The sequence below is a fragment of the Dermacentor andersoni genome, chromosome 3 (assembly GCF_023375885.2).
Source record: "Dermacentor andersoni chromosome 3, qqDerAnde1_hic_scaffold, whole genome shotgun sequence".
NCBI lineage: Eukaryota > Metazoa > Arthropoda > Arachnida > Ixodida > Ixodidae > Dermacentor > Dermacentor andersoni.
In genome coordinates, this window is record NC_092816.1 from 226,538,381 (window position 1) to 226,560,570 (window position 22,190).

At 48.9% G+C, this 22,190-nt stretch overlaps 1 protein-coding gene across 3 annotated transcripts in view; it reads right to left on the reverse strand.

Moving 5' to 3' along the window:
- The window catches only part of LOC126536194 (uncharacterized), a 288,621-nt gene that overhangs the window by 131,263 nt on the left and 135,168 nt on the right, over positions 1-22,190 (reverse strand). For all 3 annotated transcript variants that reach the window (XM_055072985.2, XM_050183085.3, XM_072287425.1), the window contains exon 4: positions 16,154-16,239. In XM_055072985.2, the coding sequence (XP_054928960.2) occupies positions 16,154-16,239 (86 nt within the window). The remainder of the gene's footprint in view (positions 1-16,153; positions 16,240-22,190) is intronic.

Genomic DNA, 22,190 nt, shown 5'->3' on the forward strand with positions numbered 1-22,190 from the left:
GTCCCTGGTGTGGAGGCGGTCTGGTGTAGAATTCAGCTGGGCCAGACCCACGTCTGTGCTGGCTGGCGCCGTCTGCAGACCGCCCCAAGCCGAAGTCTCGTATCTCGAGCAGCTTCTAGAGTACATGTATCAACACATGCTGGGGAACGCCATAATAATGGCAGGAGATTTTAATCTTCCAGAGATTAACTGGGACTCTCTGAGCCCATCCAATGTAACAAACAATACCTTGCTGAGCTTTCTGTTTACCTTCAAGCTGACCCAAATAGTATCCAAGCCTACCCGTGTCCAGGGCACTTCAAGCTCCATTTTACACCTTATTTTCATAAGCGATTTCTTTTCCAAAGAAGATTACAAAGTCGATATTCTTGAAGGACTATCCGATCATCACATGGTTTTTTGCACGTTCACCATTCCAAACCGAATCCGCCAAAGTAACACTAGAAAGCGCGTGTACGCATTTAACAAAGCAGACGATGACGCCATTATAACCTACCTTGCCCACCAGTACTACGACTTTAACGAGCTAATCTCAAAGGGCTCGGCCAACATCGACGAAATTTGGTTGCTCTTCAAAGCACATGTTATGCACTGCTTAAGGCAATTTCTGACAAAATTTTTGTCAGTGCACTTCAGAGGAATTTGGACGCAATTAAACATGTATTGCTATCCCTTTTAAACTTTGTTTTGGATGGTGGTGTGATTCCAGGTCATATAAAAACAGCAATTGTAATTCCGCTTCACAAGAAAGGTGCACGCAAGACTATTGAAAATTACAGACCCACTTCGATAATTCTCTCTATAGCTCAAATATTAGAAAACCATGTGGCTCTTACGGTAACACAGTTTCTAGATAAGCATAGTGTATTATCATCACATCAGTATGGATTTGTACAGGGGAAGGGTACACAAACACTGTTAGAAGCTCTCTCATCTTTTAAACTTGACACTAGACCGTAACCGGGTAGCATGTGCCCTCTTTATGGATGCCTCTAAGGCATTTGACAGTGTTTGTCATGAGATTTTGTTGCAGAAACTGTCTCTCCTAGGCTTTCGTGGGTCTCTAGGCTTTCTTGAATTTATTAACTAACTTTCTGCAGGATAGACGACAGCGTGTAAAGGTGGGAAATAGTTTAAGTGTTTTTACCAGTATTCATTCTGGAGTCCCTCAGGGCTCAATATTAAGCCCCCTGCTTTTTAACATTTATGTGAATAATTTGTCCAATGTAGTAAGTAATTATATATTGTCACGGCTCACTTCAGACAAAAGTGGAGAGCGGTATTTAATCGAAACAATTAGAACAAGCGCTCAGTTCAGGCTTCTTCTTCTCTAGCACCCTCACTTGCACGCACGAGGTCGTCGTCCTCGTCGTCAGCGTGGTTGGGCACAGATGGCGTCGCGGCATTTGCCCCCCCCCTTCAAAGGAGCATCGTCCCGATGCTCGGCGGGTAGCACCCAGTGTCCAGCCGACCAGCAAGTGCCCATGTCATTCAGCAAAATAAGGTTTCATGCGCACCACGTGCACAGTCTCAGGCAGGTGCTGACGGCGCCTCGAGCAGGATTGGCTGTCAGGAATGACTTCATAGTTGACGTCGCTAAGGCGTCGTAGAACCTTGTACGGTCCGAAGTATCGGCGCAGAAGTTTCTCCGCGAGGCCTCGGCGGCGTACTGGAGACCAAACCCAGACTTTTTGGCCGGGCTGGTAGACGACGCATCGATGACGTTGATTGTAACGTCGCGCATCACGGTCTTGCTGGCTAGTTATGCGAACGCGTGCAAGCTGTCTTGCTTCTTCGGCGCGCTCTGTAAATTCTGCGGCGTCAGTCTCGGAATCGCTGGAATCATGAGGAAGCATAGCATCCAGCATTGTAGTCACTTCTCGACCGTGGAGGAGACGGAATGGCGTCATTCTTGTTGTTTCTTGCCGAGCCGTATTATAAGCAAAGGTTACGTAGGGTAATATTTGGTCCCAGTTCTTGTGGTCCACATCGACATACATGCACAGCATGTCTGCGAGAGTCTTGTTGAGGCGCTCCGTAAGTCCATTGCTTTGCGGGTGATAAGCTGTCGTCCTTCTGTGTGCCGTGCCGCTGAGCGTGAGTACAGTTCGCAAAAGTTCAGCCGTGAACGCGGTTCCCCTGTCGGTTACGATGACCGCTGGAGCCCCGTGCCTGAGGACGACGTTTTCGATGAAGAACTGCGCGGCTTCGGCTGCTGTGCTGCTCGGAAGTGCCTTGGTTTCTGCATAACGCGTAAGGTAATCTGTTGCAACTATGATCCACTTATTTCCTGCAGTTGATATTGGGAATGGGCCCAAAAGGTCCATCCCAATTTGTGCAAACGGTGTTTCCGGAACTTGAACGGGATGTAATAGTCCGGCAGGTTTCGTAGGTGGCACTTTTCGTCGCTGACAGTCAAGGCACGTTCGAACGTAGTGCTTCACCTGTGTTGCGAGCCCTGGCCAGTAGTATTTCTCTTTGATCCGTGCTAATGTTCTTGTGTAGCCTAGGTGGCCCGAGGTAGCTTCATCGTGACAGGCCTGCAAGATTTCACTGCGGAGAGTTTGAGGGATGACCAGTAGATATCGCTTCCCTGTTGAATTGAAGTTCCTCTTAAAAAGAACACTGTTGCGTATGCAGAATGATGACAAGTTCCTTGAGAACAATCTGGGCTTGTTTGTGGTGCGACCTTGTAAGAAATCAATTAGTGAAGCGAGCTCCTGGTCCTCTTGCTGCTGTTGAGAGATGGTAGCCGCACCAAGAATTCCTAAAAAGCCTGCGGATTCGTCATCATCTCGGCCTGACAACTCGATCGGTGATCTGGAGAGGCAGTCAGCGTCTAAGTGCTGCCTTCCCGATTTATAGACCACTGTCATGTCCTACTCTTGAAGCCGTAGGCTCCAGCGTGCCAAACGTGCAGATGGATCTTTCATGTTGGTCAACCAACAGAGAGAATGGTGGTCACTTATGACTTGAAATGGGCGGCCATATATGTACGGACGGAACTTGGTAACGGCCCATACTACAGCCAAGCATTCCTTCTCTGTGGTAGAATAGTTCGACTCGGCACGTGACAGTGTTCTACTCGCGTAAGCGATGACTCGCTCAGCGCCGTCTTGTCGCTGAACAAGGACGGCACCTAGACCGACATTGCTGGCGTCGGTGTGGATCATTGTCGGCGCATCCACGTCAAAGTGGGCAAGAACAGGTGGAGTTTGTAGACGGTGCCGCAACTCGTTAAATGCCGCCTCCTGCTCCTCGCCCCACACAAACGTGACAATATATCAATGTGCCGATGATACTGTTCTTGTATTCTGTGCAACTAATTACTCTGGCGCAATCAGCTCCTTACAGAATGAGGCAACTAAAGCTATGGACTGGTTTGCGGCTAATTTAATAAGCATCAACCCTTCTAAAACGCGACTTGTCTGTTTCCATAACCCCATGAAAAAAATCGTGCCTACGAGAACATTATTCTTGCACACATCGGACTGTTATGAATGTACATGTCAACCTGTTAAAAATGCATCTTCTGTTAAGTATCTTGGGTTGCTTTTTGACTGTGATCTTTTATGGAACTCGCAATTATCCCACATCTGTAAAAGGCTGCGCGTGGTTTCCTGTGTATTATAGAATATGCGATGTCTTATGCCAATCTCAGTTCAAAAAATTATTGTCCATGCTTTAGCCTACAGTGTGCTACGTTATGGTTTGACTGTGTGTGGCGATTGTACTCTTAGGTGGAGCTCAAGAATTAATTCAATTTTACGTTCACTGCTGTCAACAGTGGCTTACGATTTGTGTCCAAAGCAAGATGCAGACGTCTTTAGGTTGTTGAAGTTGCCAAACTTCATTTCCCTGATTTTCGTAAGTGTTGTAGTTAAACACTTCTGGAATAATGATTTTAAAACACGATATACGCCTGTCCGCTCCTTAAGACCGAAGGAACTGTACGGCATCCCCAAGACTGCGACAAAGTACGGAAGGAGAACGCGGCACTACTATGTTCCAGCCATATTCAATAAATTGCCAACGCCTGTGTTAGAAGCAAACACAAGACGTGGGATTAAGAAACTACTTAGAATTGTCGATGTTTGATGTAACATTTTGTATAACTGTTCAACATTTTGCTCCGACCCGCTAATAGCTAACTCCGCTATTAACCCTGTGCAATATTCTGCGACCTGACTGTCAGGCACTGCCAGTCAAGCCCTCTGAGGCTTTGGTAGGCCTGCTATTTGTACTTTGTTTTCTTTATGCACAATAAAGATGGTACTGTATTGTATTGTAAATACAAAAGAACCCCAATAAGCACAACCCATGGATTACACGTGACGTAATTTATTTCAAACGTAGAATAAAAAGGTTTCGGAAATCTAACAAATTATGCCCAGTTGCAGACTTCTGCCAAAAAATAAATTCGGTAAACAGACTACTAAAGGAAGCAACAAAGGTAGGACAACAGCGCTTCTGCAGTACAACGCTTAGCAATTTTATCAAAGACTCATCCCAGAAATTCTGGCGTTATGTCAGGCACAACGATAACCGTACAAAACCGCTATCGCCGACAGAAGAAAAGAAACAAGCGGAAGCGTTTAACACATTCTTCCATTCCGTATTTGCCCCCGACAATGGCATTACGCATGCTTACAGGCCAGAAAATATTAAGCACAACGAAACACTGAGCGCTCCAGTAGTAACTGAAGCGGGCGTGTTCGCACTGTTATTAAATTTAGACGATAAAAAGTGCAACTGTCCGCACGGAATCCCGAACTCTTTCCTCAAACGTTATGCCGAGCCTGTAAGCAAATACTTATGCCTTATTTACAATAAATCAATCTCCGAACAATGTATCCCAGCAGAATGGAAAATTGCTAAAATAGTGCCCGTCTACAAATCGGGCAATATTTCTTGTCACTCAAACTATAGGCCTATTTCTCTCACATGTACATGCTGTAAAATCTTGGAACATATTATCTTAAAATCCGTTACTCAGTTCATTGAGGCAAACAATGTCCTCCATCCATGCCAACATGGCTTCAGGACTGGTCTGTCTACCATTACCCAACTCGTTGAGATACTACACGATTTCGCCAAAGCAATTAACGACCAGAAACAAATAGATGTAATTTACCTAGACTTCTCAAAGGCCTTTGATCGTGTCTGCCATGCTAAACTACTTCTAACGCTTAAGCATATACTGGAAGATGGGCCAATTTTTTGTTGGATTGCAATTACTTATCTGACCACCGCCAGTTTCTTCAGTTAGGCTCCCACGCTTCTGAAACTGGACCAGTACTTTCTGGTGTACCCCAGGGTTCCGTTTTGGCTCCTATCCTGTTTCTTTTGTTCATAAATCACATAACTAATCAGATTGAATCCAAAATTAGGTTATTTGCAGACGATCGCGTCTTGTATAGAGAAGTACTAAACCGGCAAGACCAAATTAGTCTTAACAAGGATTTTTCTTTGATAGTCCAGTGGTGTGAAAGCTGGGAAATGGCCATCAAATTCGATAAAACAGTTTCAATGTCAGTAACAAAAAAGAAATCCAACCTTACTTTTTCATACGGCTGTGATAATACTATACTTAGCACTGTCACTCAGTACAAGTACTTGGGCGTTATCATATCATCAGACATCGGATGGTCGGCTCATGCAGAGCACGTAGCAAGCAAAGCGATGCGAAAGCTAATGTTCTTAAAACGGGCCCTGCAATACTCTACGAAGGAAGCCAAGCTCTTGGCCTATGTTACAATCATACGTCCTGTCTTAGAATATGCGAACGTGGCGTGGTTTCCCTTTGCCCAAAATCAAATCGCTACTCTTGAGGCTGTCCAGCGAAAAGCCGCGTGGTTTATCTGTAACCGATTTCGGCGCACCGACTCGCCTACTCAGATGCGATCCGAGATCGGCCTTCACACACTAAGCAGTCGTGCGATGCTGTACCAACTCAAATTTTTGTATCTCATCCTGCATAATAAGGTTCATGTGGATTCTAACACCTATATTTCCTATACCACACCCAGAGAAACCCGTCACAAGCATCACCTTACACTCCAAGAATATTCTAGCACTGACAATACATTCAGCTTTTCGTTCTTCCCGTGAGCTGTTCGCAATTGGAATGCTTTAGCCCAGACGGTAGTCGCACAGCCCACTGTTGACAAGTTTGTTGAATTTGTTGGCCGAACAGTAGTGTCAATCACAACTAAATGATGTTATCAACATTGTCTTTATCATTGTATTAATTACCAAATGTTTTTTGCAAATGTGCGGTGTGAAATGATGGGATGATGCTATCAATTGTATAACCATATGCTTATCCTTCTTTTCTTCCTTTTTGTCTCTTTGCAAAACATCATATGTAATTGAAATAAGGTCTTTGCGCGTTATGTTTTGCCATACTTATTGCTGTTAACATAGGTCCATAAAACTCTACACTTACTAAGTACTCTTTCGTATTCTTACGTAAATGCCTGCACTACAATGTCTACAGACCCTTCTAACCCACTCCTGTAAAAATCCCTGATGGGATTGACAGTATCACAAAATAAATAAAAATAAAATAAAATAAATAAACAGCAGCCGAAGCAGCGCGATTTTTTCATCGAAGCCGTCGTCCTAAGGCATGGCGCTCCCGCAGTTGCCATAACAGAGAGAGGATCTGTGTTGACGGCTACGCTTCTGGACACCGTTTTGCGACTAAGTGGTACCACTCACCGAAAGACCACGGCTTATCATCCCCAAACCAATGGGCTCACAGAACGCTTGAATAAGACTCTGGCAGACACGATGAGTATGTACATTGACCACAAGAACTGGGATGAGATTTCACCATATGTTACGATTGCGTATAACACGGCTCGTCAAGAGACAACACGCGTGACGCCTTTCAACCTCGTTTACGGCCGGGAAGTGACAACCATGTTGCACGCAATGCTGCCACACGAGTGCGGTGACGACGAGACTGGGGTCGAGGAGTTTACGCAACGCGCAGAGGAAGACAGGCAGCTTGCGCGTTTCCGAATCGAAGAACAACAGGAATACGATGCCCGACACAACAATCTTCGGCACAGACCCGTCACATATAACGCCGGTGATCAGGTATGGGTCTGGACTCCGATTCGTCGGCGGGGGCTGTCTGAGAAGCTCCTGTACAGTTCTGAGCCGCATCAGCGATGTGAATTATGAAGTTGTCCCCGACAGCCGTAACTGCTCCACACGCCGGCGGCATCTGCCCGAGGTTGTGCACGTCCTTCGTATGAAGCCATACTTTTCCTCATGACCTCAACTTTGCACCGTCTATGCACAGCCTTCGGAGGTTAGTGCATCGGCACAATGCCCTTTTTTTCAAAGGAGGGGAAAATGCCACATCCTATATATGGTCGCCGCGGGTATGTGCCAGGCGATGAAAACGACGTTGAAGAAGCGCGTGAGACGACACCGACGTCACGTCGACTGCTCTGATAAAGTGCTTTCCAGTCTCCTACTAGGCTGTGACAATATTCTTGGTCACGCCCCTAGTCCAGGATTTGCATTCGAAGAAACGTCGCAAGAACACAATTTGAAGAACCGCGTCCAGCCGATGACCATGCAATCAGGAGCTTTAGCAAATTTAGCATGATGAAATGCCCGAAATTATGAGCCCTGCGAAAAGTACTGTTTCCGTGTCCACTGAAAGTCAAGTCCACGCCCCGGTGGCTTAAATAGACGAGAGGAACTGCTGGCGAGGTCGATGCGGATGGAATCCAGAAGATTAGCCTCGCAGTCGCACCCACGCTGCACAAATGCTCTTGGTCACATCTGTAGTCCTGGATTTGCATTGAGGGCAGCGTCATAAGAACACGTTGCGAACAACTGTGTGCAGCCGATGAGCAGGGGATCGGTAGCGCTAGCAAATTTTCCAGGGCGAAATTCCGGTGATTAGTATCTGTGCAAGACGCACTTGCCCACTGTGCCCACTGTACCCACTGTGCCCGTGATGAGATTAACTAGCATTTCCTGATAACTAGTCTAGCCGTATCATCCTGCCGTTCCGTACAGCTTACAAAGATCCTCCCTGTTCTCCTGCTCACCCCTTGTACGGCACATTTGTTCATCTGTCTGCTGAATTTCTCTTTCCTACATCAGTGACCACATCTGTCCATCAGCAGTACGCCCAGTAGTTGACCAATCTGTTCTCCAGAATTCGTGCAAAGCGTGCCAGATAATGGCGTGATAAAGACGCCAACACATAGAAAAACAAAATCCACAAAGCTACGTTGAACCTACAACTGAAGCTTATTGCGAACAAATTCTGTGGATTGCTGCTATGCGTACGTAAATAAGGAGCAGTTATAAACAAGCCAGAAGACCTAGCGACAAACATCCCCAACAGGCCCTTGGCACGTGCTTAGGGCGGTATCTTTAGGGATATATGTAAAAATTAGAATTCTTTATCAGTGATTATGAGATGCTAGAAATAACAGATTATCATAATGCACCAACTCGCCCAGAAGCCCACCTTACTCAACATACCAGATATCTTCAATATTGAAAACCCTTAATAATACTTGATGTTTGACACACGGCCTACGCGTTTCTCTTGTTGGACTCCACTCGACGTTCTCTTAAGCAGCCCTACATCCGAGTAGACCTCGCCTGACATCGGAACGAGGAGACGATCTCTCTCTGTGGTCGCGACACTTTTGTGTCCATTCCTCGTCTCAGGTCACGTTTCATCGAAAGCCCTCTACCTGGATACTTCATCAACACTTTTGCCTTCAAAGGCACAAGTTGCTGTACATCATGCCACCACTTTACTTCTAGTCGCAGGGTACAGTGGAACGACTCCGTCTGTAGAGTGGCGCCAGCGGCCAGCCGCGCTGCAATTTTCCGTGAATTTGCGGGCTTCTTTCACGCTCAGAAAAAAACACAATAACATGCAGCAAGTATTGAAGAACAGAAAGGTGTATCAAAGTTTTTGACGACGTGCTACAATTTTCTCCTTGACAGTTTACATCTATTTATAATATTTGAGAAATTAATGAAATAATTAAGACTAATTGTTCCATTAGGTGGAGTGAAGAAAGATAGTTTGAGTATGTCCAAGGAATGACTAACAACGTTACCTTTGTTCTCTCCAACTACGTGGCATTTGCATATTTTTGAACTCTCGCGGAAGTTTGCTGGACACCCTGTTATGTTGTCATGTGGTAGTGAGCATAAAAACACAGTAGCAATACTGTGAAAGATGAAACTAACTTTTATTGGGCGAACTTGTGCCCACAAAAACAGGCTACCCTTAAAGAACGGCGACAGCGGCTAACACAGTCGGCGATCGTCGAAATCTGAGCAGCGGGGCAAGCGCGACAGCTTTTATACATGAACCATCGAACGTTCCAGAGTACTTCCTGGTGCCCACGTGTCTTCCAGAAAGTTCTACACCATTGGCGTCGCGAATACACGCAATCAGACTACACAAGGTTCGGCGACAACAGAGAGCGGATAAAAGCATCAATAACATTCTACAAATTTCCGATACATGTAGCCGCGTCCTGCGCTGAGCGATAACATTTCTTAGACGGTAAAAGCACTCACCCATAAGAGATAAACAAGTTCACGTGTCAATTTCCCCCTTTCAAAAGGCATCGGCCCGATTCTACAGACATAACAGGAGAGTGAAACACAAAAGGATACTTATTTGACAAAGCTACAAAACAACTAAGAAACAAAGTCCAAAGTGACACAGTCCAAAAAAAGTCCGAAGTTCAGCTATACGAAGTCCCCAAAGTTCATTAGCGCTGTTGGAACGGCTTAAGTCGCACAACATGAACTACTTCAGGTCATGAGCGGCGCCGCTGTGATAGCGAAATGCCATCTGGCAGGACTTAACAGTCGAGTGTGCTAATGCGTCGGATGATCTTGTATGACCCGAAATAGTGGCGTAAAGGCTTCACGCTAAGTCCTCGTCGGCGTATAGGGGTCCAAACCCAAACACGGTCGCTGGGCTGGTACTCCACGTAGCGTCGTCGAAGGTTGTAGTGTCGGCAGTCGGTCCTCTGTTGGTTCTTGATCGGCAGGTGGGCGAGCTGTCGGGCTTCTTCGGCGCGCTGGAGATAGGTGGCGACGTCAAGATTCTCTTCGTCGCAGACGTCGGCAGCATGGCCTCGACAGTAGTAGCCGCATTCCTGCCGCAAATCAGCTCGAACGGCGGGATCTGTATTGTTTCTTGCACCGCAGTGTTGTAAGCAAAGGTTACGTACAGCAAAACGGCATCCCAGGTCTTGTGTTCTATGTGGACGCACATTGCTAGCATGTCGGCGCGGGTCTTATTCAGGCGCTCCATGAGACTATTCGTCTGCGGGTGGTAGGCGGTTGTCCAAGTCTTCCGCGCTTATTATTCCAAATAAGGCATCCTCATCATCATCATCTTCCGGCGGCAGCTCAATGGGGACGCGTGATAGGCAATCGGCATCAGAGTGTTTTCGCCCGGACTTGTAGATTACAGTCATGTCAAATTCTTGCAGTCTGAGACTGCACCGCTCCAGTCGTCCCTGAAGGGTCCTTTAAGTTAGCTAGCCAACAACGCGTGATGGTGGCTGACGACTTTGAATGACTTGCGATTTAATTCGGGCGGAATTTCGCTCTAGCCCAAATGATGGCGAGGCAATCCTTTTCAGTCGTAGAATAATTGCCTTTCGCTTTCAACAGCGACCAGCTAGCCTATTCTATCACCCGTTCAAGTCCGTCCTTCCTCTGGACAAGGACGGCACCAAGGCCTAGGCTACTGGCGTCAGTATGGCTTTCGGTAGCGGTGTCTTCGTCGAAGGGCGCAAGTACAGGTGGCGACTGCATGTGTCTTTTGAGTTCTAGAAATGAGTCGGCCTGCGGCGTTTCCCACTTAAACTCGACATCACATTTGGTTAGATGTGTCAGCGGCTCAGCCATACATGAAAAGTCCTTGACAAAGCGCCTGCAGTAGGCACATATGCCAAGGAATCTACGCACTGGCCTCTTTTCGATGGGCTGCGGAAATTTTGCGATGGCAGCTGTCTTTTGCGGATCGGGGAGGACACCACATTTGCTGGTGGCGCGGCACTTTTCCGGCTTCAGAGTGAGGCCTGATGACTTGATGGCCTCTAATACTGTCGCGAGCCGCATAAGGTGATCGTTGAAATTTCCGGCGAAGACAACGACGTCATCCAAGTAAACAAGACACGTCTGTCACTTCAATCCTGCTAACACCATTTCCATGACGCGCTGAAACGTTGCAGGCGCCGAGCATAGTCCAAATGGCAGGACCTTGAACTCGTAGAGGCCGTCTGGCGTGATGAAGGCAGTCTTCTGCCGATCTGTCTCGTCGACTTCTATTTGCCAGTAGCCAGACTTGAGGTCCATCGACGAGAGGTATTTAGCGTTGCAGAGCCGATCCAATGCGTCGTCTATCCGTGAAAGTGGGTACACGTCCTTCTTCGTGATCTTGTTCAGTCGACGATAATCGACGCCGAAGTCTAGGGTTCCGTGCTTTTTCTTCACCAAGACTACAGGAGGTCTCACGGGCTTTTCGACGGCTGGATGATGTCGTCGCGAAAAATTTCGTCGACCTGTTGCCTAATAGCTTCCCGTTCTCGCGTCGAAACTCGGTATGGGCTCTGGCGGAGAGGTCGAGCGCCCTCTTCGGTTATTATGCGATGCTTTGCGACTGATGTTTGTCGAATCCTGGATGACGTCGAAAAGCAGTCTTTGCATCGTCGGAGAAGACTTCTTATCTGTTGCTGCTTACTCGTAGGAAGACGGATTTACGTCGAAGTCTGTTTCGGGGACTATGCTCATCGGGGGAGATGCGGCAGAATGCGAGGACAAACGCTTTGCTGGTTTCCACAATTTCCTCGATATACGTGACCGTCGTGCCCTTGTTGATCTGCTTGAACTCCTGGCTGAAGTTGGTTAGCATCACTTCAGCTTTCCCTCCATCGAGTCGAGCGATCCCTCTTGCGACGCAAATTTCGCGGTCTAGCAGTAAACGTTGGTCGCCTTCGATGGCTCCTTGTACGTCATCGAGCGTTTCGGTGCCGACCGAAATAGCAATCCTGGAGCGAGACGGGATGGTCACTTAATCTTCGAGCACACTCAATGCGTGGCGACTGCGAGGGCTCTCCTGCGGTATCGCTTGATCTTCCGACAACGTTATTGACTTTGACTTCAGGTCGATGATTGCGCCGTGTTGGTTCAGGTAGTCTATGCCGAGAATGACGTCTCGTGAACGCTGTTGGAGGATAACAAACTTGGCAGGGTAGGTGTGGTCATTAACGGTAATTCTTGCCGTGCAGGTTCCAGTCGGCGTTATCAGATGCCCTCCAGCTGTCCGGATTTGAGGGCCTTCCCATACAGTCTTAACTTTCTTAACTAGGCAGCCATGGGTTTACTCATGACGAAGCAGTCAGCTCCTGTGTCCGCTAATGCGGTGACTGTGTGACCACCGAGAAGCAGGTCGAGGTTGGTGGTTCTTTGTCTTGCATCACAGTTAGGTCTTGGCGTCGGATCACGGCTGCGTCGCATTTACCTGTGGCTCGTACGTGGCGTCGTCAGGTGGTCTTTCGTCAGCGTATTCTTTGCTTCCAGACTTCATCGGGACGGCGGTGTGTCGTTGTTATGTCCTCAAGGTAGACTTTTCGGAGTCTTCATAGGCGCCGGAGGATCTTCGTCAGTTCGACGAACAGCAACCGCACCTCCATCGGTTGCTGTTTTTAGTTTTCTGAATATGGGCTCACGGACCGGCCCGGGCTGGGCCAGTATATTGACACGTGTACTTATCTTTATCGGGCAACCACGTTTCGCCGCCTAACAAATGTAGTCGCACAGCCTGGCACGCGCCTGCATGTATCCGAAGTTTCTGGAAAGTTATCGATGCTTCTATCCGCTGTCTGTCGTCGCCGAACCTTATGTAATCTGATTTCATCACCTGCCGCAAATGGTGTAGAACTTTGTGGAAGGCACGCGGGTCCGAACGATTAGTCTGGAACATTCGACGGCTGTTTTTTAAAAGCCGACGCGCTTGACCCGCTGATCAGATTTACGACGATCGCCGACCGTGTTCGCCGCTATCGTTGTGCTATAAGTGTAGCCTTTTTTTGTGGGCACAGGTTCGCCCAATAAAAGTTAGTTTTGTCTCTCACAGTATTTGCTACTGTGTTCTTCAACGTCACCACCACGTGGCAATATGGACGACGCTGCGGCGACAGTTAGTGGCTTGGTGACGGAGAGCGGGACAGTTGTCGAGGGCTCCACTGAGTGGCGGCGAGGTTGTCAGCGATATCACCAGGTCGTTCGCCAAGCTGTGGTCGCGGCACGTTAACGGCGAACCCTCGCAGTCCCATCTCCCGGTATGAGCATCGGCGGTAGACGTCACCCGCTTCTCTGCAGTGGTGACAGAGCGGGTGGTGGTCACAAGCGCGCCAGACTTTGGTCTTCCTTGGAATGCTGCGCGGGGTGATGGGTTGGCGTGCTGGCGGCGACGGTGGTGGACGACGGAACTGAGGCGTCACTGGGCCCTGCAGCGGGCGCGGAGGGGGAACGTAACGGCGGGCTTCAGCGGCGTACGTCATAGCTTGCGGCTGACTCTGCGGCGATTCAGGGGCTACTCCGACTGATTGTTGGAGCTCCTCACGTACTACGTCGGCAATCGAAGCCACTTGAGTCTGCGACGAAGGGAACAGCTTCTGAAGTTCCTCCCGCACGACCGCTCTTATGGTCTCGCGCAGGTCATCGGTGGCCAGTGATTGAACTCCGGCGTAGTTTGTCGAGCTCGCGCGGCGGTTGAATTCTCGGTTCGGCATTTCCAGTGTCTTCTCGATGTTGGTGGCTTCCCGAAGAAACTCGTCCACGGTCTTCGGTGGGCTTCGTATCATTCCGCCGGAATGTTCTACCTTCACACCACGCATGAGTAGGCGGACTTTCTTCTGCTCGGGCATTTCCAGGTCGGCATGCTGGAAGAGACTGCTCATTTATTCCGTAAAGATGGCAACGTTCTCATTAGCTCGCTGCACTCGGTTGTCCAGTAGAGCTCGGGCTCGCTGTTTTCGCACGACGCTTGTAAATGTCTGCAGGAAGCCGCTGCGGAACAGCTCCACTTCGTTAAGGTGGCTTCTCGATTCTCTAACCACGTTCTTGCGGCATCTTCCAATGCGAAAAACACATGGCGTAGCTTGTCGTCACTGTACCAGTTGTTAAACGTAGCGACCGTCTCATACGTCTCAAGCCAGCTTTCCGGATCTTCGAATGTTGAACCGCGGATGGTCGGAGGCTCCCTGGGCTGCTGTAGCGTGATGGGGGACGCCGGGGCTGCCATTGAGGATGACTTGGCGATGATTTTTCTGGTCCTCTCTGGCAAAGTGCTCGGGGGGCAGTCATTGCAGCCTGGGGCTACCTCGCTGGTTCTTGGCGACTTTGGTGTTGTCTTCTGCGTTCGAACTTGTACCACAGCTTTGTTGGGGAGTCCGGTACATGAACGCAAAGCAGCTCCACCAGATGTCACGTGGTAGTGACCGTAAAGAACACAAAAGCAATAGTGTGAAAGAGGAAACTAACTTTTATTGGGCGACCATGTGCCCACAAAACAGGCTACCCTTAAAGAACGACAGCAGCGGCGAACATAGTCGGCGATCGTCGAAATCCGATCGTCGAAATCCGATCAGCGGGTCAAGCACGTCAGTTTTTATACATGAACCATCGAAAGTTCCAGAGTAATCGCTGGTGCTCGGGTGTCTTCCAGAAAGTTGTATACCATTCGCATCGCGCATACACGCAATCAGACTACACAAAGTTCGGTGACAGCAGACAGCGGATTCAAACATCGATAACGTTCTAGAAACTTCCGATACATGTAGGCGCGTCCTGCGCTGAGCGATAACATTTCTTAGATGGTAAAAGCGCTCACCCGTAGAACCTAAACGAGTTCACGTGGTAATATAGTGCAAATCAGTCGCTGCCTTAATGAGCGGCTTAGGGCGCACTGCAATAATGCCAAGAACGGCACCACAAGACCTCCCGCCATGCACTGCAAAAAGCGCTTTTACACCCCCAAATTTGATAGCGGTGCTGTTCTCACTTGTAAGCTCAAGCAATGGCCGAGGCTCATTCCACGTAGTTTTATTTTTCTTTGCACTGCATAAATATCATGGCAGGTTTTGGTACTTTCTGGTACGGTCGTCCATGTGGAGTGTTCCTTTCGCGAATTCCTCTGCAGTGTATGTTCCGGCACACTGACATATTTTGGCGGTGCTCGAAGGGAGTCGTTCCGCATATGGACCGTTTCCGTTGCTCTTTGGGTGTATTTTCCGGCCATTGCAGCACTTAATGTCTTACCCTCTGTACATCTGGACCACTCTAGACAAGAGAAGGGAAAGTGTAAACAATCTCCAATCGGCGATATTTTCCATAAAATTAGCTTGAGTGCAACTTCGTTGGTTTGCCGCTGCCTTCGAATATTATGCAATAGTTGACCCGCCGTGGTTGCTCAGTGGCTGTGGTGTTGGGCTGCTTAGCACGAGGTCGCGGGATCGAATCCCGGCCACGGCGGCCGCATTTCGATGGGGGCATAATGCGAAAACACCCGTGTACTTAGATTTAGGTGCACGTTAAAAAACCCCAGGTGGTCGAAATTTCCGGAGTCCTCCACTACGGCGTGCCTCATAATCATAAAGTGGTTTTGGCACGTAAAACCCCATAATTTAATTATGCAATAGTTTTACTACAGAAAAAATTATACGTACCACGTGATATTTCGTGTAAGTGTAGACAGTGAATAGAAGGAATACAGCGTTGCCCTTGTTCATAGAGAAAAATTCCGGCCCTGTGGTGTACGCGTCTGAAAATTCAAGTGAGCTGACTTCTGCCTGTTAATGCAGGGCTTCGAACTCCCAGACACTCAGTGAATATTACATACCACTAGTATGCATCGCCATAACAATTTGTATTTATGGAAACTGAACAAATAGTCTAATTTGTCGGCAAAATACCACGCCACTAATATGGGGCTGCTTAGCCGTACGCTCAAAATGACGCACTTCGCCCCTTCTGTCATTTTGACCCGTGCTAGCGTGGGTTAGTCAATTGGTAAGCAAAAAAGCACTTTGTCATCTTACTGTGAAAAAATAAGATTGCTGCTTACCTTTATTACACCAATGAGAAGGATGACCGAGAAGAAGATTTCGATGCAGCTTTCGGTTATCATGGCTATTCCTACATAATGGGGGTCTGCAATAACAAAAAAAGAGACGTCATGGACGTTGGTAACATGAAATCACGGTTCGATGCCTTCAATATATCTCCTCTAAAGTACACCTACCCTTAATACATGCATATTTGTACCTATTATACAAAGATGCTAATATGCTGCTTGCATATAACAGGCAGATATTTCCGAATAACGAAGTTTCTAAATCGAATCAAATTCAAAAGAAAACACTTTTGAATATCGAATGAAATAGTAAATATGCACTCAGTTCTAAATGAAGTGGAAGATGGACTTCTGTGCATGAGGTATGGCAGTCCTACATTATTATGAAAAGGAAAAATGGTGAATCTTGCATTTACGATTATTAGGAATCTTTTTATTTTACGAGAACCCATCGTTGATTTGGCTATCACTCATCCAAGTCTATTGGATACAGAAAATAAAAATTGGAGGTCATGTGTAGTAGTAGTGACGGTGAAGAAAGCAGCAAAACTGGGAATGATGAAACTAGCGTTTTATTGGGCGAACATGTGCCCTCAAAAATAGGCTACACTCCAAGCGGTGAACACAGTCGGCGATTATCGAAAAACTGATGAGCGGCTCAAGCACGTTGGAGGGGGGGGGGGGGGGGTAGGGGGGGTTATACATCAGTCATCGTAGGTTCCAGAGTAATCGCTAGTTCCCGCGTGTCATCCAGAAAGTTCTACACCATTTGCGTCGCGCATGCATAAAATTAGATTGCGCAAGGTTCGGTGTCGACAGACAGGCGAACCATCACCATTGATAACAATCGAGGTTCTTCCGATACATGCAGGCATGTCCTGCGCTAAGCAATAAGATTTGTCAGACGGTGAAAAGCGGTCACGACAAACAAGCACACGTGTCAATGCCCCCCTCTTAAGAAGTGTCGTCTTGATGCTGCAAACCAAACAGGAGAGCTAAAAAACAAGAATGACACTTAATAAACTAAAAAAGCAAATTCGAATGTAAGACAGTCCAAGGAAAGTCCAAATTTCCACTCTATAAGGTCCGAAAGTTCGTTAGCGCTGGTAGAAACGCTTGAGCAGCGCTATTTCAGGTCGTAAGCGGCGCCGATGTGACAGCGAAATCCAGTCGGGCACGATCTCATAGTTCAGTGCGCCAATGCGGCGCACAATCTTGTATGGTCCGAGATAGCGGCGTAATAGTTCTTGACTGAGTCCTCGTCAGCGCATCGGGGTCCAAACCCAAGCACGCTCGTCGGCCTGGTACTCGACGTAGCGGGACCCGCCGTGGTTGCTCAGTGGCTATGGTGTTGGGCTGCTGAGCACGAGGTCGCGGGATCGAATCCCGGCCCCGGCGGCTGCATTTCGATGGGGGCGAAATGTGAAAACACTCGTGTGCTTAGATTTAGGTGCACGTTAAAGAACCCCCGATGGTCGAAACTTCCGGAGTCCTCCACTACGGCGTGCCTCATAATCAGAAAGCGGTTTTCGCACGTAAAACCCCATAATTTTTTGTTCGACGTAGCGGCGTCGGAGGTTGTAGTGTCGGCTGTCGGTCCTCTGCTGATTCTTGATCCACAGGTGGGCTAGCTGTCGGGCTATTCTGGCTCGCTGGAGATAGGTGGCGATGTCAAGATTCCCTTCGTCGGTGACGTGCGGCAGCACGGCGTCGTGAGTCATCCTCTAGTTCCTGCCGCAAACCAGCTTGAACAGCGTGGTCTGTGCTGTTTCTTGCACCTTCGTGTTGTAAGCGAAGGTTACGTACGGCAGGACGGCATCCCATGTCTTGTGTTTGACGTTAGCGTACATTGGTAACATGTCGGCGAGGGTCTTATTCGGGCGCTGCGTAAGAGCACTCGCCTGCGGGTGGTAGGCAGCTGTCCTCCTGTGGCTTGTCTGGCTGTATTGCAGAATGGCTTGGGTGAGCTCTCCTGTAAAGGCCGTTCCTCTGTCGGCGATAAAGACTACTGGGGCGCAATGTTGCAACAGGATGTTCACGAAGGAGAATTTCGCCACTTCGACTGCGCTACCTTTCGGCAGAGCTTTTGTTTCAGCGAAGCGGGTGAGGTAGTCCGTCGCCAAGACGGTCCACTTAATTCCAGATGTTGACGTTGGATAGGGTCCCAACAAGTCCATCCCGATCTGCTGGAATGGTCGGCAAGGAGGCTCGATTGGCTGTAGTAATCCGGCTGGCCTTGTCGGCGGTGTCTTGCGTTGCTGAAAGTCTCGGCATGTCTTGACGTAACGGGCGGCGTCCGCGGTAAGGCGCCGCCAGTAATACTTTTCCTGCATCCTCGATAGCGTCCGGGAGAATCCGAGGTGCCCTGTGGTCGGATTGTCATGTAGGGCGCGAAGTATTTCTGGACGCAGCGATGCGGCAACAACAAGAAGGTAGTTGGCCCGGACTGGTGAAATGTTCTTTACTAGTATATTATTTTGAAGGGAAAACGAAGACTTTCCTCGCCTAAGTCCCCTAGGGACAACACTGGTCTTTCCTTCGAAAAGCTCGATGAGGCATTTTTAGCTCGGGGTTGCTGTTCAGCGAAATCTTCTGGGCTTATTATTCCAAGGAAGCCGTCGTCATCCTTGTCGTCTTGCTGCGGCGGGTCAATGGGGGTGCAAGATAAGCAGTAGGCATCAGAGTGCTTTCGTCCGGACTTGTACGTTAGAGTGATGTCATCTTCTTGCAGTCTGAGTTCTACCCCACCAGCCGTCGTGAAGCGTCATTTAAGTTCACTAGCCAACACAGTGCGTGATGATCACTAATGACTTTGAATGGCCTCCCATATAGATAAGGGCGGAATTCTGCTGTATTCCAAATGATTGCGAGGCATTCCTTTTCGGTCGTAGAATAATTGCCTTCTGCTTTTGACAGCGACCAGCTAGCTAGGACGGCACCGAGGCCTAGGCTACTGGTGTCAGTGTAGACTTCGGTATAGGCGTCCTCGCCGAAGTGCGCAAGTACCGGAGGAGACTGCATCCGTCGTTTGTGTTCTCGAAATGCTTGGGCTTGTGGCGTTTCCCACTTGAACTCCACATTACATTTAGCTGGATGTGTCAGCAGGTCAGCGATGCGTGAAAATTTCTTGATCAAGGGCCTGTTGTAGGCACACGTGCCAAAAAATCTACGCACTGCCTTCTTGTCGATGGACTGCGGGAACTTTGCGATGTCAGCTGTGTTCTGCGGGTGGCTGGGGTGGAGTCCAGATTTGTTGATGGCGTGGCCTAAGAACAGAAGCTCATCGTAAGCGAAACCGCACTTTGCCGGCTTCAGAGTGAGCCCTTATGACTTGATAGCCTCTAGTACTGTCGCAAGCTGCCTATGGTGATCGTCAAAATTTTCGGCGAGGACGACGACGTCATACAAAAATCTAGATTGGTCTGCCACTCCAATTCCGTTAAAACCGTGTCCGTGACGCGCTGGAAAGTTGCAGGCGCCGGGCGCAGTCCAATTGGCATAATATTGAACTCGTAGAGGGCGTCTGACGTCATGAAGGCGGTCTTTTCGCGATCTCTCTCGTCGTCTTCTATTTGCGTGTAGCCATACTTGAGGTGCATCCACGAGAAGTATTTAGCGCTGCAGAGGCGATCCATTGCGTCGTCTATTCGTAGTAAGGGGCATACGTCCTTCTTTGTGGTCTTGTTCAGTCGACGATAATCGTCGCAGAAACGTTAGGTTCCGTACTTTTATGCCCACGGGCTTCTCGACGGCTGGATTACGTCACCGTGCAGCACTTCGTCTACTTGTTGCCTACTAGCTTCATGTTCTCGCGTCGAAACTCGATAAGGGCTCCGGCGGAGTGATCGAGTACACGCTTAGGTTAATATGCGATCCTTTGTGACTGGTATTTGTTGAATCCTCGATGACATCTTTCTATCGTCGGAGCAGACTTCTGAGCTGCTGCTGCTTGATCATGGAGAGAGTTGGATTTATGCCAAAGTCTGGTTCGGGAAAAACGGTCGTCGGGGTTGATGTAGCAGACTCCGAGATGACAAACGTTTTGCTTCTTTGCACAATTTCCTCAATGTAAGCGATCTTCATGCCCTTGTTGATGTGCTTGAAATCCTGGCTGACGTTTGTCAGCATCACTTCAGCTTTCCCTCGGTACAGTAGAGAGATACCTCTCGGGACGCAGATTTCACGGTAGAGCCATAGGCATTGGTCGCCCTGGATAACGCCGTCTACGTGTGCGGGTGTTTCGGTTCCGACGGAAATAGCGATGCTGGAGCAATGCAGAATGCTCACTTGATCTTCGAGCACAGTCAAGGCGTGGTGACTACGAGTGCTCTCCAGCGGTATTGCTTGATTTTCACGTCGATGATTGCGTCATGTTGTTTCAAGAAGTCGATGCGGAGAATGACGTCTTGTGAACAGGTTTGGAGGATAACAAAGGTGGCAGGGTAAGTCCGGTCATGAACGGTAATTCTTGCCGTGTAGATTCCAGCGGCCCGAATTTGAGGGTCTTCCCATGCAGTCTTAACTTTCTTCAACTGGTCGACGATGGCTCCGCTCATGATAGAGTAATCGGCGCCTGTGCGTGGCCGTCGAGAAGCACGTCGAGGTCGGTGGTTCTGTGTCTTGCGTTGCAGTTAGGCCTTGGCTTCGGATCACGGCAGCGTCCAGTTAACTTGTGGCTGGTACGCAGCGTCGTCCGGTCGTCTTTCGTCTGCATATTCTTTCCTTCCACACTTCGTAGGAATGGCGGTGTCTCGTTCTTATGTTGTCGAGACAAGATTTTCGGCGTCTTCGTCGGCGGCAGAGGATATTCGTCAGTTCGACGAACAGCGACAGCTCCTCCATCGGTTGCTGCTTTTAGTTTTCCGGATATGGGCTCGCAGAGTAGCCCCGGGCTGGGCCGGTGTGTGGTTGGCATTGCGGCGACAGTAGCGGTTTGGTGACGGCGAATGGGACGGTCTTCGAGGACTCCACTGAATGGCGGCGAGCTAGTCGGCGATGTCACGAGGGCGCTCTCCAAGCTGTGGACGCGGCGCATTGTTCGGCATTGGCGGCGCACATGGCCCGCTTCACCGCATTGATAGCAGAGCGGGCAGGGGTAAGGAGCTCGCCAAATGTCCGTCTTCCTCGCGTAGCTGCGCTGGGCGACGGGTGGGCGTGGTGGCGGCGGCGGCTGTGGACGACAGAATTCCAGTGTGACTAGACTCGGGCGCGTGCGCCGAGGGGGACCTTGACGGCGAGCGACGGCGGCGTAGGTCATCGCTTCCGGCCCGGGAGGCAGCGATTCGGGCTGCACTTCGGATACGCCAAGTGAGTGTCCAAGTTCGTCCTTGACCATGCCAGTGACCGAAGACACCTGAGGTTGCGACGAAGGTATCATTTTGCGCAGCTCTTCGCGCAGAATGGCCCTGATGGTCTCTTGGAGGTCACCGGAGCCCAGTAGTTGGATGGCGCACTCCGGAGGGAGCCCTTGCGCTTATATTGCCTAGTGCGCATTTCCAGAGTTTTCTCAATCACCGTTGCCTCTATAATGAACTCAGCTACGGTCTTGCGTGGGTTGCGGATAAAACTGGCGAAAAGGTCTTTCGTGCTTTGCGCCCCGCATCAAGAAGCGGACTTTTTCTCTTCGGACTTTTCACGGTCGTCGTGCCGAAAAAGACGGGCAATCCCTTCCGTGAGGATGGTCTCATTTCATCATCATCATGGTCTAATCACAAGAGACAAATAATTTATACACAATCTATAATGAAAAAAAAATCTTGAATCCTTTTATTCTGCCATAGGTCAACAGACCTGGAACAACGTTTTCGAGGCAGATAATAGTGATACTGCGTACCTTAACTTCATCACTACATTCAAGGCTATCTATGACGCACATTTCCCATTAAGAAAAACAGCCACGCCATCAAAGGCACGGAAAGCCTGGGTGACGTCCGACTTTGGCCAAATGACCAAGCATGCGAACCGATTGTACACACAGTTTGTACAATCATAAGATGAAGAGTTGCTTCGGCAATTCAAAAAGTACAAA